The 18,968-nt window shown below is 35.7% G+C and overlaps 1 protein-coding gene across 19 annotated transcripts in view; it reads right to left on the reverse strand.

The window, feature by feature from the left end:
* Positions 1 to 18,968, reverse strand: part of PIP4K (phosphatidylinositol 5-phosphate 4-kinase) — a 1,849,876-nt gene that overhangs the window by 1,792,763 nt on the left and 38,145 nt on the right. For 3 of the 19 annotated variants that reach the window (XM_067758112.1, XM_067758114.1, XM_067758115.1), the window contains exon 2: positions 896 to 17,540. The exons of 12 other annotated variants lie outside the window; for them this stretch is intronic. In XM_067758112.1, coding sequence (XP_067614213.1) covers positions 3,012 to 4,154 — 1,143 coding nt within the window. In that variant the 5' untranslated portion in view covers positions 4,155 to 17,540 and the 3' untranslated portion in view covers positions 896 to 3,011. Of the gene's footprint in view, positions 1 to 895; positions 17,541 to 18,968 lie in introns of those variants that run through there. 4 more of the 19 variants (XM_067758113.1, XM_067758116.1, XM_067758119.1 and 1 more) reach the window with 4 other exon arrangements.

Consider the following 18,968-nt stretch of genomic DNA (forward strand, 5'->3'; position numbering starts at 1 on the left):
CATCAAAAAAAATTCATACTTACCAAAAGATTGATGAGTTTTTTTAAGTCCGTCTCGGGTGAAGTTCAAATCCAAAAGAAGGAATGTCGATCACCGGAACGAAAGCCAAACCTCATTCTTTTCTTTCATTTCCTTTGATCATCATATGACTTCCGTCATATGGAAATCAGATTGAAGTTTAACGAAACTCTACTCTATTACAATTTGGAAAATTTTCAAAAATAAAAATTTTTGAAAAAACCTCTTGGGGCTTCGATAGCTCTATAATGAGTTCCCAAGGGGTTTTTGCGCTCGTTGAAAAAAGAGAAAAAAGGAAAAGAACACACCGCAGATTAAATTCCAGAATTTAACAATTTAATTATTTGCACTTCAAAGCTAACTCACAATATATAATTCAAAAGCTAATTCACAAGTTAATTAATTATACATAGGTTAGGTTATACAAACGAAAAGAAAATCTTACCTATAACAGGGCTGATGGCTGCAGTGATCACGGAGGTTTCCAAAAAAGAAGTGAAAGAGTTTCTTTCTTATAAAACGCGTTCAACCTTCAACTCCGTCGAAAAGCGGTTTTGAGGGGTAATTGAACGAAAGTAAGTTAAATTGGAAAGTTAAATTGGAAAGTCGCGCACCAACACATACACATTCGTCTGCACGGATATATATAGCCGTTGGTGTTAGTGCGCGAAAGTAGATAGAAGCAAACACAGATAGTTTACATTAGGCTGGGTCACTATTGGCCGTGCTCATTCTTGGGTTTAGCTTGATGGCCTAAACAATTTTTTTTTATCAATTTTATTTATATAACAAAAAATGTAAGAAAATGATTTTTAAGTATTAATGACTGACACAGTAAACATGTCATTTTAATCGTAGATTACCATAATATATAAAGAAAAGAATACTTAAAAATCATTTTCTTACATTTTTTTTGTTATATAAATAAAATTGATAAAAAAAAATTTTATTTTTGAAAATTTTTTTTCAATTAAATAAAAAAAAAATATAAAAAAAAATCGGCCCACTCCGGGATTAGTGGGGACGATTGCAGGATTGATTGAAGTTTTTTATGAAAAAAAAAATGGCAAAATTCTAAAAATTTCGAAAAACTGAAAAATTAAAAAAAAACTTTAAAAATTTTTTTGTATTTTTTCCGAAAAGTACATTTAAAAACAAATTTAAAAAAAAACAAAGATCCCAAACGGTAAATTTTTGAAAAGGTTATAGCATTTTGAAAACAAAAACGGTGTTTTTTTTAAATTCATAACTTTTTTTGAGTTGGACGAAAAAATTCTGAAATACGTCTTTCGTAAGCTAGAAAAAGAAGAAAAACTTTCAGCCTATTCTAAAGGGGTCGGGTTCAAAATTGGTCGAAATGGGATGGAATACCCCATATACATGTTTAACTCCATACTCCGTGAGAAATGGTTCAAAATCGTTGGATTTGAACTGTGACCCATTGTCACCGACAAGAGTTTCTGGTACTCCATATGTATGAAAAATGTGTTTTTGTAGGAATTCAATTATAGTTGAAGACGTAAATTTTTTTAGCGGACACAGCCAGTGGAATTTGGACATGTGATCCAGCACAATTAAGAGTCCAATATGACCTGCTTTGCTACGGGGATAAGCTCCTAATATGTCTACATAAATTCTTTGAAAAGGACGATCAGTACTAATTTGATTTCCCATTGATGGTCGCAATATAACATTTGGGCTTTGGTCGATTTGCACACTTCACAATTACCTACGTATGTTTTAACATCTCGAGCTAATCCTAGCCAATAGACCTTACGGCGTATAATATCCAGCGTCTTATGAATTCCGCCGTGGGAAGAAATAATATGGTAGTGAGCGCGTGACATGACATCCTTACGAAGTTCACTAGGGATCCACAATTTCCAGGCGCATTCTTCGGTGACAGGCGTACCATCTGAATGCTCTGTGCGTATGTAAACAAATTTATATACGACCCTAATGTCCGGAAATTTCTCTTGGTTTTCAGAAATATTTGATTTTAAGGGTTGGTATTCTTCACTAGAAAAGTAAACAGAATCCAGATCTGATTGTGATTCAATCTCTAACGAAAACAGCTCTTCGCAAAGCGTCCTAGACAGTGCATAGGGAACTATGTTATCCTTTCCTTTTCTATGGCTAACGGAAAATGTATAACTCAGCAGCTTAAGCGCCCACCTTGCCAAGCGGCCACTTAACTTTGGTTGACTCATAAGCCACACGAGACTAGAGTGGTCTGTAATAATCTCAAATTCTTGCACATCTATGTAACACCACCACCACCACCTATTTTGAAAAATCCGGGTTATGTAAAACCGGAGCATTCATTAAACGTTCTTTAATTTTCTCAAAGGCTGCCTGGGCAGCTTCGGTCCATTCAAACTTGCGTTTGGTAGACAAAACCTCAGTTATGGTCCGAAAAGTTTTCTATGAATCTTCTGTACCATCCCGCTAAACCTAGAAAACCTCTAACTTGTTTAATATATTTCGGTGTTGGCCAGTCCTTAATTGACTCTGGGTCTGTCGCAATGCCACCGTTACCGATAACATAACCTAGATATTTTACTTTTGTTACACAAAATTGGCTCTTATTGATGTTAATTGTCAAATTCGCTTTTCTAAACTGCTCAGCTATCCTAACAAGAATAGATAAATGGGATTCAAAGGTGTCTGATACGATACAAAGATCGTCTAAATATTCAAATACACATGTTCGTAGGTCAGCTGGAATAATTTCGTCCATTAAACGAAACATAGTTTTCGCAGCGTTACAAAAACCAAAAGGCATCACAACAAATTGATACAAAGGACGTCCAGGCACAGTAAAAGCTGTAATTTCTTTGGCTTCCTCTGCCAAAGGAATCTGCCAAAATACATCCTTTAGATCGATTTAAGTTATAATATTTGCCTCTGGCAATCTAGAGAATATGCCCTCTATTGACGGAAGTCAATTCGTTACTTCGTTTATTTTTCTTGCATCTAGACACAGTCGAATTTTATTGGGTCCAAGGACTTTGAGACTTTTCAGTAACTCCTAACTTCAGCATTCTATTTACATCTTGATACATTAATTTCTCTACTGCTGGGGAAACTGGATAAAAGCGTTGCTTTATTGCCTTTGCTTCTCCTACGTCAATCTCGTGTCGCAAGAGACTTGTCCTGCCGAGTCCTTGTTTTTCGAAATCAGGAAAAAGTAACTTAACTGCTTCTAGCTGCTGACGTTGACCCTCGGTCAGCGGATACAAAAGAGATTTATAGTTTTCACTTATGTGTGGATTATCCCTATCTGAACTACTTTGACATTTGTCGTTGGAAGAAATACTACTAATTATGCTTGGAGCCAACTCAAATAACTTCCAAAAATCATTTCCTAAAATTAGGTTTTGGCTTATAGATGGAATTATATAAAGTTTTATTCTTTTAATTTTTGCCTTGTATTCTATATTTATATCAAGATAACCAGTTATTGTTTGAGATTTCCTATCTGCTGTCTTGACATTAGATTTAAATTTTCGGAACTCGGATAAGTTTAACAAATCCTCTTTGGCTAAACTAGAACCTATACAACTGATATTCGCACCAGTATTTAGCAATCCGAACATCTCGCGGTCAAGAAGCTTCACTTTTGCATAATACCTAGCATCTTCTTCATTTAAAATGGACGATATTAACACCTTTTTCCTATCTTTAATTGCTTTCCAAAAGCGCCTAAGTCGCAAGGTTGATCTTTTGGTTTTTATTGAAGATTTATTGGGCTCAGAACGATCCTGGAAAATTCTGTTCCTTGCCTCAATGTAGTTACGTATTCGCTCATGTAATGGTTTGAGCGGGTAGATGAGTTTGTCGACATATTTCGAATCGATATCTCGTTTTAAAATTTTATAGTTGTGGAAGTTTTCTACACCTAACGTTTGGTCGAATCTTAAATAACTGTCGGAATTAATTGGGATTTTTTCACCGTCTAACTCTAATTTTTTGGGTTGATGATGTTCGCTTGTGGTCGAACGTCTTCTTGGGGGGGTTTTTTGGCCTGGATATGCAAGTTTCGCATTGGGGTTTGTATACATTTTTAGCACCACATCCGTAACAAAAAATGTTGCGTACCTTAGTGCACATATCTCATGGGTGACCTTCTTCATCACAGTTCCAACAGATGGATGTGACCGGATGGTAACTCCACTGCCGATACTTGTGCTTCCTCCAAATCAGAGCTGATTTCTTCCATTTCACCTGCCTCTAACGATGCAACATTACTTCTCGGAGCATATGTTGGCGGATTGGTCCGGGTAGGGATGTTCGTCGATATGTGGCTTCATTTAACAAATTTTCCCTCATTTGTACTAACTTTCGTAGATGTGCTACTGAAAGTACAGGGACATATAGAAGCTCATGTCGCATATCGGGACGCAAATTCCTAGTTAGCAACTCTACTAATTCGTGCTCTTCCATTCGTATGGGGAGTCGATCTATCATGGACATTATTGAGTCATAAAAAGTTACAAAAGTTTCATTTAGAAGTTGCTTTCTGTTTCTTATTTCCTCACGTAGGTCGTATGTTGAACGGTAATCTTTGAATTCATACCTTAACGCAGTACAGAAAGAATTCCAGTCGATTGCCGGTACTTGTTTGTGATACCGCCAATAGCAGGTTTTGGCTTTTCCAGCAAGCAAAATTTGTAGATTTTTACAAACGGCATTAAAATTGTTATTTAAACTTTCCGCTGTCAGCGCATGGACACGATATATAAACTCGTTGCAAGTTAGTCCGTCAGCTGAACCGTCAAATTTTACATGCCACTTTTGTATGATGGTGGTTATTTTATCCTGGCGAATGGATGGAACGTTAGCTGGCTGAAAACCTTGCTGATCCTGTCGTATTTGGTTATTATCCGGGTACAATGTTGTATTCGGAGTATTGGGCTGAAGATTTAGGCTGGCTCTCAATCGTTCAATAGCTGCGTTGACGATTTGAGATATTTGGCTACTATCAACTAAGTTTGAATTAAAGTTTTGCCGGGGATTATCGTTTACTCGAAAACGATTATTTCGATTTTCAGAATTAATATTTATCAATGGTAAATAGCGATTTTGGTCATCGTTATTAGTTGGTTGTGATACGTTATTAGTCGGCGCTTAGAATCGTATCGAAAATTGTATCTGGGTACCGCTCCTCCTCGTCCTTGTGACGTTTGAGTCGGATTGGAAAATGTCGGATTATTACTTTTACCGATCGTAATCTTCTACAATTGGACATTCTTGTGAAGTGGATAACCAACTTCCGATACAATCTGTGTGATATATATGGTTACATAAAATTCTACGCACTTCCTCATCTGATTTAAGGTCTTGTTGACAGATAGTACAAATATTACCTTCGGCCTCTAAGCCTTCTGGTACCAGTGAAAGATTTTCATTGCTATGTATTACTGCCATAGTGCTTCGTTTTCGAAAAATTTCAAAAATAAAAAATATAACTCTTAAGGTGGTAACTTCGTGACGGGTAAGTGAACATCGAACGAGATGGAGTTCCAGTTGGCGTTTACTTGGACTATTGCTGACAGATATTTTTCAGTGGTCCATTGTTTTAAGTAGAGGTTGATTTTGGACTAAATAATAAACTAAAGTCGATAACTTAGTAGTTCCAAAAATCATTTCTACTTGGTACACTGTTCCTTTATAGATTTTTAAGAATTGTGTTCTAAAGGTGATTAAACAAGAAAAGAAAACAGTTAAGAAGAGCCAGGCGGTCGATTCTACTGGCTCTTAAACACGCCACATAGTCGATAATCCTGCGAGGATTCACAACATATTTCTTTCTAATATAAACGAGAAAAAAAAATTGTTTTGATCTAAATAGGGTACTTGTATAAATATACATATGATGTATGAAGGATGAAAAAAACGAAAAACGTATTACAAAAATGAAACTAGTGCACTGTGGAGCAAAATGATGGTTGCAGATGATAAAGTTGCAAATTATTATGTACATGTGCAATGTATACATATATATTTTTTCTTGGCTCTGCCTTGCTTTTCTTGCCCCCTTTCCTCGTAGCACCAGACCCCATTACATTTTTATTTCAGAGTCCCTGTTTATTTATCACAAAAAAATTTATTTGGTGTACTAGTCTCTCTAACTAACAAAAAAAAAACGCTGCTAAGGGAAAAAAGGGGCATAACTATGGGCAGAACTCCTCCTTCTCCAAGTTATGAGCCGCCCAGGTGACACGCCGCTCGTGCTTCTTATATCCCTCCCTGCCTTGAGATCTAATTTAGCACTAATAGTTGTAGATGTCCCTATGTAAACACCACTTACCACTTCACTTCGTTACCACTATTAATAAATTTACTCACTCCTTTTTTCATTCACATATTAAAATTTTTATTTAATTAGAAATTACGCTTTAATTGTAAATATGTACCAAATTATAGCTATTACATCTGGTGTACATACACAAGTACGTATCTAATTAATCCAATATATAAATAGAAATATTAAAGCCTATTCGCCTATGTACATAGGTTATCAATGTTTTGTTATTTAAGGTTGGAGATGAGTTGTCAAAAAATAATTAATTTTTATACCCATGTTATCGCAAAAAAGACTTACCTTTGTGGTACGAAAGTTCCCTAATTTAAATTGCATATATAAGATAAAATATATGAACAGTTTTAACTTGCAACGTTGTTGGACGTGCACAATTTAATATATGTATGTAAGTGTTTATGTTATTCAAAATCAACGTAACACCACTGTTATAAATATTCTTACAAATTCAGTTTACATACTGTTGCCGAATATGAAAAATATAACACGTTGCCTGTCCAGATGAGAAATGCAAGTGCAAGTTTATTGAAAACATTAAAAAGTACAGGTATACTTTGCTATGTAAAAGCATGAATAAAACGGTATGCAATATGTATGTATAAATCTGTAATACAAAATAACTGAATAAGCTGATCAATAAACCCTGTAGGCACGCATGTATTAAGCAAAGCAACAGTCCCTGTAGGGTGCATAATTTTGCTTGCCTAACACTTCCACTTTTATTAACCAGTTTATTATTGCTCTAAAGATGAAGAAACGTTTAGGAGCGACTTCAAATTATGGAAATTTACATTCTTAAGTGTCTTCGTGAAAATATCCGCTAGCTCGACCTTTCTTCGTAGCACTAGACCCCATTACATTTTTATTTCAGAGTCCCTATTTATTTATCACAAAAAATTTATTTGGTGCACTAGTCTCTCTAACTAACAAAAAAAAACGCTGCTAAGGGAAAAAAGGGGCATAACTATGGCCAGAACTCCTCCTTCTCCAAGTTATGAGCCGCCCAGGTGACATGGCGCTCGTGCTTCTTATATCCCTCCCTGCCTTGACATCTAATTTAGCACTAATAGTTGTAGATGTCCCTATGTAAACACCACTTACCACTTCACTTCGTTACCACCATTAATAAATTTACTCTCATTTTTTCGTTCCAATTCATTCACATATTAAAATTTTTATTTAATTAGAAATTACGCTTAAATTGTAAACATGTACCAAATTATAGCTATTACATCTCGTGTACATACACAAGTACGTATCTAATTAATCCAATATAGAAATAGAAATATTAAAGCCTATTCGCCTATGTACATAGATTATCAATGTTTTGTTATTTAAGGTTGGAGAAGAGTTGTCAAAAAATTATTTATTTTTATACCCATGTTATTGCAAAAAAGATTTACCTTTGTGGTACGAAAGTTCCCGAATTTAAATTGCATATATAAGATAAAATATATGAAAAGTTTTAGCTTGCAACGTTGTTGGACGTGCACAATTTAATATATGTATGTAAGTGTTTATGTTATTCAAAATCAACGTAACACCACTGTTATAAATATTCTTACAAAGTCGGTTTACATACGCTATTGATGTAAACCTTCTTTAACATCGGTGTTTGACGTGATTTAAATGTAATATGTTTGGTATGTGCAAATTCCCAGAGAGCAATTATGTTAGTTTTTGATACAACATTCGATATTAGAACATCGAACATACTTAATAAAACATTTGTTATCATCCGGTGGAAAAGATCCTGAGTAAGATAAATAATTTTGCATGTAAATGCAACAACAACGATTTGAGCCAGATAAATCCAGATAGAAGTCTGGTTCAATTTGTGAGCCAGATAATTTGTTAACTACTTCTTTTTACTTTGGCAACGCTGCCTTTAATAGGACTACTTTTTCAAAAATAGATGTCGCTGCTTAACCTTTCGGCGTATGAGTTAAATGAGAAACAGCGGCGACATCTGCCTATCACATTCCACGTGTGCGAAAATTTCACGACATCTGCTTCTCAAGTCTCTCATTGATCCAGAGCATTCCCGTGAGAATTGAGCGTGAGCCGGAGCTGTAAAACTCACAGGATGACGGCAATTATCAGCACAATCCAACAAAATATTCGCATCGACTTAACATCATACCAAAGAGTTTGCATGAAACCCTTTATACAATTTATTTAACATCATACAGTCTGACTGAACATGATGTGCTCTCTGAGTAGTGAAACCAATTATATGAATTGAGCAATGTTAACTTACATGAATTGAGATACAGCCTACGATGAAAGCGCTTCCATGTATGCGTGTTGATTAGCTTGCAAAAGAAGTAATGTACATGTATGTATATGTGTTATGACCGCGAGAAGAAAATTAGGATGACCCGTATTTTTTATATATATTTTTTTTTGCAACCAATTTCTATTTAAATTTTTGCTTTCCTTTTTTTTTTTGTATATAACTTATTATCGGTTATATCGGTGGCCACTGTGGTGTGATGGTAGCGTGCTCCGCCTACCACACCGCAAAGCAACATCAAAATTTTAGAAATACAGCCCAATTCTAAACCAAAATTCCGTGCGAGTTTTTTCCCTTCTCCCATTCCTCGTATTCTAAATAAAAATTCCTTGTGAGTTTTTTCACTTCTCCCTTTCCTCCTATTCTGAACAATGTTCGAAAAAGCGGAAACCGGTTATGGGAGAAAAGTAGGTGTTATGAATGTGAGGGAGAGGGAGATTTCTCTGCCATTTCATAGGAGTTTTTTGCACTAGTTAAGTTAAAGGGAATGCATCAAAATAGTTAAAGGAAATTGGTTCTTTTAAGAAAAAAAAACACTTATTTGTACAAATTTGTGCTAAACTATGTATTTACATTCTACCACAATATTCTCACTTTTAATACAACAACAACAGCCACAATATTCATTATTTTAAGTCGAAAAGTATATCATAAGCAACGGAAGAGCTCTTCGCATATTTGATGCAGCCATCCAGAAATTGCGCAAGGATTTTTTAAGAAGGCTTAAATAGATTTTGGCATATGGCGAAAGACGAACTCAACTCGACTTGGCCGCCAGAAAATTGCTTTGCAGAATGAAAGCAGGCAACTCCAGCGGATTTGTGTTATCCCGCCGTCTTCTTCTTCTTATCCTCCTCTGTTGATGTTGCTGTGGCACCAATTCATTACTCATTCCAGTGAATACCACATGAAATGCAATAATGTGCATTGTTTATACCTTATTTCTTAATTTCAAACAAATTCGCAACAATAATTAAACTTTTCAATTTTTTAAGCAAAATAAGAAATGTGCAACGAAATTTCAATTGACAAAACAGCTGACTTCGAAAATTCGAAATCCTATTCCCCACTTATTGTTCTCCCTAGGAGAACAGAATTGGAGGAATTTTTCCGCGGGAATAAAAAAATCCGCGAGAACAAAATTCCGCGATAATATTTAGAATTGGTCTGATAAGGTTTTTCAATTAGAAGAAAATTTCTCTAAGCGGGGTCGCCCCTCGGCAGTGTCTGGCAAGCGCCCCGGGTGTATTTCTGCCATGAAAAGCTCTCAGTGAAAACCAATCTGCCTTGCAGATGCCGTTCGGAGTCGGCATAAAACATGTAGGTCCCGTCCAGCCAATTTGTAGGAAAAATCAAGAGGAGCACGACGCAAATTGAAGAGAAGCTCGGCCCTAGATCTCTTCAGAGATTATCGCGGCTTACATTTATTTATTTTATTTTTTATATAGGTATTTTTATACACATTATGGTAAATATTTTCCTTGGTTCTTTCAAGTATGCAATTTGTTTCAAACTTTTTAACTCCTCTCCGCAGTTTTATAAATTTTGGCCTATATAAGGCCATTGATAAACAATTTTGAGGGTTGATTTCCTTTCACAATTCTCACAATTATACTTTCCCTACTCTTACAATCACTATAAATTGTAATTTTTGTATGTAAACTACTTTTTTTTTACAAATGTAACTTCATAAACAAATTTTTATTTATTTTTTTTTTAACATTATACACTCTCCTTTATGTAGCCATATATGTATATAATTTTTTTTTTTGTAGTTTTTCAAACTCTGTTTCTTTGTAAATTTTTGAACCACTGGTATTTCGCTTTACTTAATCCACTTTATGCTTCACGCTTTCACAGGCCTTTTCTTTGCCTTCTACTTTCGTCTTTTTTATATATTTTTACTTTTCTTTTTCTACAAGCGCACTTAGGAATTTTTCATTAGTTTTACTTTTCCCTATGCCTTTTTACATAATTTTACCTTTTTCTACAGGCGCACTTAGGAATTTTTCTTTAAATTTTGGGTTTCATTATGCTTTCCTTATATAGGTATGCAAATGTGTTCACTTTTCTCCTTTGTCTCTTTTTTTTTCTACATAGCACTTCTTTAAAATTTTTCTTTAATTTTTGCTTTGCCTTGTGGTTTTTTTATTATGAAAATATTCTCACCTTTTTTAAACTACTTGGGAATTATTCCTCATTTTTGGCTGACGCATTCAGCTTTTTACAAATAATTTTTATATATTTATATATATATGTATTTTTAAATATCCCTTTTTTGTGACTGCACCAAATTTTTAAGCAATTATTGTAGCACTGATTCTTCCGTCCGCGTGGTTTCCAAACAACCTCTTGTCAATCTCCTCCCTTCTTTCACCTTCTCCTTCGTGATTTTTTTTGCGAAATTTTTAGCTTGTGGTGGGAGAGTGGAAACTGTACGCAAGCGGTTTCTCTCCCACCAAACGTACTTATGCCTCCAACATGTATAATCTACGATTTCAGAATATTTTCATTATTTAAAATTAATTAAGTCGAAACTGAAAACCTATGCTATGATTCACCTTTCGAAAAAGGGGTTGAAAGGATTTTCTTGAATCTTTCGAATCGAAATCTACTAAAATTTTTGAAATAATGGGATACTTTAATGAAGTTTTGGATAAAAATGCTTTTGCGCAAGCTTTGCCTTGCCTTGTAAAACAGCTTTTCCTTTAGACAAGGTTTTATGTACATACAAAAATGTTCGCACACTTTTCATATGTATACCAAACCCTGTTTAAAGGAAGCTTTAACATATTTAAATTTTTATTTTTACTTATTAATTTATTTAAATTAGCATTTACTAAACACTTTTTATAAACATTAACACATCAAAAGAAACTCATACTTACCAAAAGATTGATGAGTTTTTTGACGTCCGTCTCGGGTGAAGATCAAATCCAAAAGAAGGAATGTCGATCACCGGAACGAAAGCCAAACCTCATTCTTTTCTTTCATTTCCTTTGATCATCATATGACTTCCGTCATATGGAAATCAGATTGAAGTTTAACGAAACTCTAATCTATTACAATTTGGAACTAGGATGATTTTGTAATACGCTGGAAATTAATTGCTTAAAAAAATTCAAAATTCTGAAATCGCACATTACAGGGTCGACTGCTAATACGCTACCAAAAATGTCGAGAGAGGTGTCAAACGGCGCGTCTTGACCTCGGCAACAATAATCTAAAGGCGGAAAAGAAAAATTTTTTCTCTGTCCGGAGATATTTGCAGTTGAAGCTGGCGGTTTTTATGTGGTTGTTGTAATGTTGTTTTACCCACAAAAAAAATTGTGTACATAAGTGTTTTCCGTGGATATAGTCTTGGTCTCCAAACCGGTGTTGGACCTGTAACGGACGTTGTCTACTTTATAAAACAAAAACCTTTTTTAATTTTAAAATAATAAAAATAGAACAAGTGGGCAATTAAAATACTTTATAAATTTTTCTTAAATTTTAGAGATATAAAAATATATTCAAATTGTGAAGATAGCTTTGCTTTTAAATAAATATCAAATATTTAAAAAAAAATAAATAATAATTGGTGACCCCGATAAAGGATAATTTCCCTTCAATCAACAATTTATAGAGGCTTATATTACAGTTCCAATCCTAGTTTTTGGAGCAGAATTTTGTTACTATTACCGCCATTAAAATCGGAGGATGCACAATTTTATAAAGAATAAAAATTTGAATGCAAATGGAAAATTACATTAACATCATTTCCGGTCGAAGAGAAAGTATTCACGGCAGCAACAACAATCACAACAAGTCCATCAAATTCTTTAAAAATTCAAACAGGGCAACTAAACCAATTCAACAAGGAATTCCAGTATCCTCAAGCATCAGTATATTCAGCTACAAAACGGTATCTAATTTCGCATGTGACGTCCAGAAATTGATGGACATTCGAAAATTGTAAGTGATTTGCAGACATTTTTCTTTCAAAAATGAAAGACATCGAACTTAAGCCGGAAATATTAAATTATATTAAATAATTTTGTGATTGTTCTCTTTTTATGTCAATATTGCGAAGTCCGATCGTTACTAGGTATAGGAGTTTATTAAATTTCGAACAACCAGTTATGCCTACACCACAGGAACAAAATGAAAATTTGTTAACCCCTCCTCTAACGCAAAATGTTAACTCTTCAGGTTTGAAGTTACCCCTTTTTTACAATAAGTATCCACATCAATGGTTTGTTTTAGCTGAAACTCAATTCCGTATAAAAAATATTCATGACGAAAAGTCGAAGTACGAATATCTTATAGTAGCTCTATCACAGGATATTACGGTCACAGTTTTTGACGTCATTCAGACTATTAATGAAAGTTGGGATAGTTCAGATTTGACACCATACACTACACTAAAGGAAGCTCTCCTAGAAAGAAATTCCCTCAGTGAATCTCAACGCTTAGAGTTTCTTCTTGCCGATATTGATATCGGTGATAGAAAACCATCAGAGTTTTATCGTACTCTTAAACAAACTGCGGGACAGTCAGACTCTATTTCGGACAAACTAATTACACAACTTTGGATTCGTAAATTACCAACACAAATACAAGTGTCACTTAGAACACTACCTAATCCACACATAAAAACTCTATTAAGCATGGCGGATTCAATTTATGAAATTATTCAGTACCAAGTAAGTAAGGCCAGGTACAAGTAATATCGTCCTCAACAATCGATCATAATAATCACATTCGTCGTTTGGAAAAACAAATACAAGCATTAACTGAAGCAATTCAAAAACTCAATGTTCAGCAAATTTTTCAACTCAGTCAAGATCAAGGTCGAAAAAGTTATCTTCCTCAGGCTTGTGTTGGTATCATGGGAATTTTTCGGATAAGGCAAAGAAATGCATCCAACCTTGCAATTACGCAAAAAACCAGTAGACGCTGCTGTCGAAGCGGTACACAGTAGCATATTGCCTTCAAGCCGCTTATTTATTTTCGATCCAAGTACTACGTTAACATTTTTAGTTGATTCTGGTCCTGATGTTAGTGCAATTCCCAAATCACTTTGCTCTAAAGTCTCCCATCTACCAACACAAGTTCTTTCAGCAACAAACGACACAAGTATAAACATTTTTGGATCAAAATTATTAACTTTAACATTGAATTTACGTCGTAACTTTCCACATTTGTTTTTCATTGCTGAGATCACAGAACCGATCATTGGTGCTGATTTCTTAAACAAATATGGTCTTGTAGTTGACATAAAATCTAAAAAACTTCTTGATCCAAAAAGAAACATGCATGTGATACCTGTATCCTTTCGAAAGAACAATTTTGTACACCAAAATTTTTTAACATTGGTTCTAGCTGGGGTGATATATTGAAGGAGTTTTCAGTTCTTCTTAATGAAATCGATTTTAATATTCCTGTTAAACACAATGTTGTTCATCGCATAATTACAAAAAATCATTTACCGGTCCACAAAGCTAGGCGACTTCATCCTGCAAAACTTAAAATCGCTAAAGAAGAGTTCGATTTAATGTGTCAGAAAGGAATCTGTCGTCCGTCTTCGTCGCCATGTTCGTCACCTCTGCACATGGCTCCTAAAGTTGCTGATGACTGGAGACCTTGTGAGGATTATAAGAAACTGAATGCAATTACAACCCCAAACAAATATCCTATTCCGCATATCCAAGACATTTCAAGTTTTCTTGAAGGCTGTATAATTTTTTTCAAAATAGATATTTGTCGAGCTTATCATCATATTCCCATAGCGGAAAAAGATATATACAAAACGGCAATAATTACTCCTTTCAGCTTATTTGAGTTTCCGACTATGCCTTTTGGTCTGCGAAATTCGGCACAAACATTTCGGCGTTTTATGCACCAAGTAGTTAGAGGTTTAGACTTTGTGTATGTTCATCTTAATGATATATTGGTCTTCAGCAAATCCCATGAGGAACACAAGTCACATCTTCGTAGTCTTTTCAAACATTTAGCTAAATATGGTCTCAGGGTTAAGGCTTGCAAGTGTATATTTGGAGTTGACGAACTAAATTTTCCTAGTCACAAAATTTCAGTTAATGGGATTAGACCTACAAAAGAAAAAGTTCAAGCAATAATTGAATTTCCAGCTCCTAGCTCAGTCAAGCAATTGCAAAGATTTTTAGGTATAATTAATTTCTATCATCGTTTCGTTTCAAATCTTGCTAACATTTTGACTCCCTTATATTCACATATTACCAATTTTCAGAGGCTAGATTCGAATTCAAAAAAGTTTATATGGCCTGAAGAATGTGAAACCGCATTTAAGGCTGCAAAATTTGCATTGTCGAATGCAACGTTATTAGCATTTCCAAAACAAGGCGCCCCAATTTCTATCAGCACTGATGCTTCAAACACAGCATTAGGAGGTGTTTTACAGCAAAATGTTAACAATCAATGGCAGCCTTTGTCGTTTTTCAGTAAAAAACTTAATCCAGCTCAAACAAAGTATTCCACTTTCGACAAGGAACTCTTAGCTATTCATGAAGCAATTAAACATTTTCAACATTTTGTTGAGGGCCGAGATTTCTTTGTTGTTACGGATCACAAACCTCTTACAACAGCCCTTTTCACAAAAACTGAACGTTCTCACGGACAAGCCTGCCAATTAGATTTCATTTCACAATTCACTGGAGATATTAGGTACGTAAAAGGTAGTGGTAATATTGTCTCAGATACATTATCACGACCGGGAATTGATTCCGTTAAATTGGATATTCCTTATTTTGAAATTTTGTCGGAAGAGCAAGGAGTGGATGAGGAGCTCAAACACTTAGTAACTAATCAGTCGGAGAGTTCATCTTACCAGTTGAGACAAATTGAATTTTCCCCTAAAAAATCACCCTGGTGTGATTTGTCTACTAGCATATGTCGGCCTTATGTTCCTTCTACAATTCGAAGGAGAATATTTCATTTGATTCACGCTATTTCCCACCCTAGTATTAGATCAACACGAAAGAAAATAACTCGTTTGTATTTTTGGCCTAAAATGAACAAAGACATAAATGAATGGTCTAAGCAATGTTTACAATGCCAAAAATGTGAAGTTGGAAGACACACGAAATGCCAGTTAGACGCGATTCCAAAACCTCCAGGTCGTTTCGAGCATATACACATAGACCTGGTTGGAGCTTTACCACCATCGAATGGATACTGTTTCCGCACTAGTTTGTACGGACTTTACTAAAAAAATTGCCGAAAATTAAATTGCTTGTTGTTGTTGTTGTTGTAGCGATAAGGTTGCTCGCCGAAGGCTTTGGAGAGTGTTATCGATGTAATGGTCCTTTGCCGGATACAGATTCGGTACGCTCCGGTACCACAGCACCATTAAGGTGCTAGCCCGACAATCTCGGGAACGATTTATGTGGCCACATCAAACCTTCAGATCATTCCCTTCCTCCCCACCCTAAGTTCCATGAGAAGCTTGGGGTCGCCAGAGCCTCGTCTGTTAGTGAAACAGGATTCGCCGCGGATAGGTGAGGTTGACAATTGGGTTTGGAGAAGCTATATATTGCGCTGGCAACCTGAAGGGTTGCGCTACACAGCCCCTTGAATCTGGTATTTTAGTCGCCTCTTACGACAGGCATACCTACCGCGGGAATATTCTGACGCCCTAAGCCGCTGGGGTAAATTAAAGTGCTTGCTGTTCAACGATAACTGAATTCATTTATTTTATTTCAAAGACTTACAAGCTAACAAGTGAGAGCATGTACATATGTGTATGTGCAATATGAGTAGGATAAATGTGTATGTACCTATATATTTATGTATTGCGAATTCATTGCATAAATGAAGTACATATAATTCAAATGAGAAAATGTGTATTTAAATTTTAAATTGAAATGAGAATAGATGTATAAGTGTCTGTAACCATATAAGGGTCCATTCATATAAAATATAAAGTTCGATAATTAAGGCATTGCAGAGTGCAAACAAATATTGATATTAATAACTTTGAATTCAGTGATTACATGCGAGATTACATGTTAGTTATAACTTGAAATATAATAGCGAACATGATATATATATACATATGAAATGTATTATGATTAAATGTATGAAATATAATAGCGAAAGTGATACTTATACGTATTAAAGTTGTTCTCCGTGATACTTATACGTATTAGAGTTGTGTTCCGGCCCCATTGAACGACCTGCGGTCTTCAAAAGACATTTGTTGGAAGCATCGCCAATTTTTGGATTGCACAGCGGCATATACCAGTTGCCGTTTTTATATCTGCCACACGTACTTTACCGTCGGCGCCGGTTTTGGTACCGGTTACCCTTCCTAGCATCCACCTTTGGGGTGGCAAATTGTCGTCGTGCATCAGTACGAGGGTGCCAATTTTCAAATTGGGCTGTGGCTTCTCCCATCGAATTCGCGCCTGTAGACTGAGTATGTAGTCCCGTTGGAAGGCGGACCAGAACTGTGCCTTCAGGTACGAAAGCCGCTGCCAGCGAACTAAGTAGCGCAGTTTCTCTGTTGGTTCGTGAGCTTCGGGCATTGCTGTGAGCGAATCTCCGATTAGCATATGTGCCGGAGTTATTGCTTCGCCATCGTTCGGATCGTCGGATGCGCCTGCAATTGGACGCGAATTGAGAATTGCCTCTACCTCTATCAAAACGGTGCCCAGCTCCTTGAACGTTAGTGCGGTGTCGCCGATTACGCGCACTAATAGGTGCTTGGCGCTCTTCACAACGAAGTGCATGGCTTCCTCTGCTGCAAAATTGTAGATTTCTTTGCGTTTGGCGTCGTCTTCGAGAAATTTGGAGAGTTCTTTGAGGCGTGCGTTGGCGCCGAAGAAATTCGTTGCGTTGTCGCAATACAGCTTCTCTGGGACTCCGCGACGTCCGACGAACCTTTTAAGTATAGATAAAAAAGCATTAGTTGAAAGATCAGAAACGGGTTCTATATGTACAGCCTTTGAACTGAAATAAACAAAAATAGCAATATAAGATTTATAAGGTGGTCGCCCTCTCAGTTTAAGAGGGGTATAAATAGGCCCCCAAAAATCGACTCTGCAAATAAGAAACGGTCTGACGGATCGCAATCTATCTCGTGGTAAATCACCCATTATTTGATTCATTAGTTTCGGCCTGTATTTAAAGCAGCGAACGCACTCATGAGCTACCTTTCTAGCCACATCTCTCGCGTTGATGACCCACAATTTTTGTCGCATCAACCCGATTAAAATTTTTGGACCTGCATGACAATTGGACTTGTGTAAATGTTCAATATATTTGTGCACAAAGGTGTTGATTTTGGCAACAACAATGGAAATTTTACATCTTCCGGAAACTCTGAGTTTTTGAGACGACCTCCAACGCGAACCAGTGACAAACTCCGATTTTCTTCCTGTTGCTCTTGTATGAAGGGGTTAAGCTTTTAAATATTTGCTTTTGGATAATTGCCCTTTTTAATTGCTCTATTACTTCTGTCAATTCCAACTTTTGAACCGTTTCTACCATTTTTAGAAATGCCCAATTATATTCGGTTATATCTATATTTTTGGTGGCTGTAAGCGGCTTTTTGAATCAATATATATATGCACCGATTCGTACAACTTTGTTAAAGGATGATATAGAGTCAGTGATAGTTAAAATTATATTTTCCTTTACCCCTACATTCAGTATGGTTTTAACATGTTTAATCTCTGACTGTGCATCGCTCTCTGCTGGTTCAAATTTTTTTGTTTTTTTGGCCAGTTTGTCGAATCTGTTACTAGAAAATTTGGACCTTCAAGCCACAGAGGCTGTACTAGTTGATCAATATCACATCCGCGTGAGGCTAGGACAGCGGGGTTTTGTTTACTTTGCACATGTCTCCATTCAATATTGGATGTTTTTTCTTGGATCTCAGCTACTCTATTCGCGACGAATGTTGATAGAGTTGATAAATGCTTTTTCAACCAATATAGCACTATTTCTGAATCAGACCAAAAATATATATTTTCAATTAGTAGAGTTTTGAAAAGTGGCTCAATTTCTTTATAGTTGGACGTTAGATTTGGATGTTAATAGTCGCCATGTTACGACATTGTTATGTGAGCTTCGAATATATATACAACAACCATATGCGCGTTGCGAAGCATCACAAAAGCCATGGATTTGTATGCTTTCATTGGGCGATATATTAACAAACCGAGATAACTCCCTTTTATTTACTTGAGCCAAATCTTCAGATAACTTTTGTCATGATGTCTCAATACTTTGGGGATTGATTCATCCCAATCCAACTTTAATAGCCATAATTTTTGCAATAATATTTTTGATTTGACAATAATTGGA

Source organism: Eurosta solidaginis, chromosome X (genome assembly GCF_040869045.1).
Source record: "Eurosta solidaginis isolate ZX-2024a chromosome X, ASM4086904v1, whole genome shotgun sequence".
In the NCBI taxonomy this organism is placed as follows: domain Eukaryota; kingdom Metazoa; phylum Arthropoda; class Insecta; order Diptera; family Tephritidae; genus Eurosta; species Eurosta solidaginis.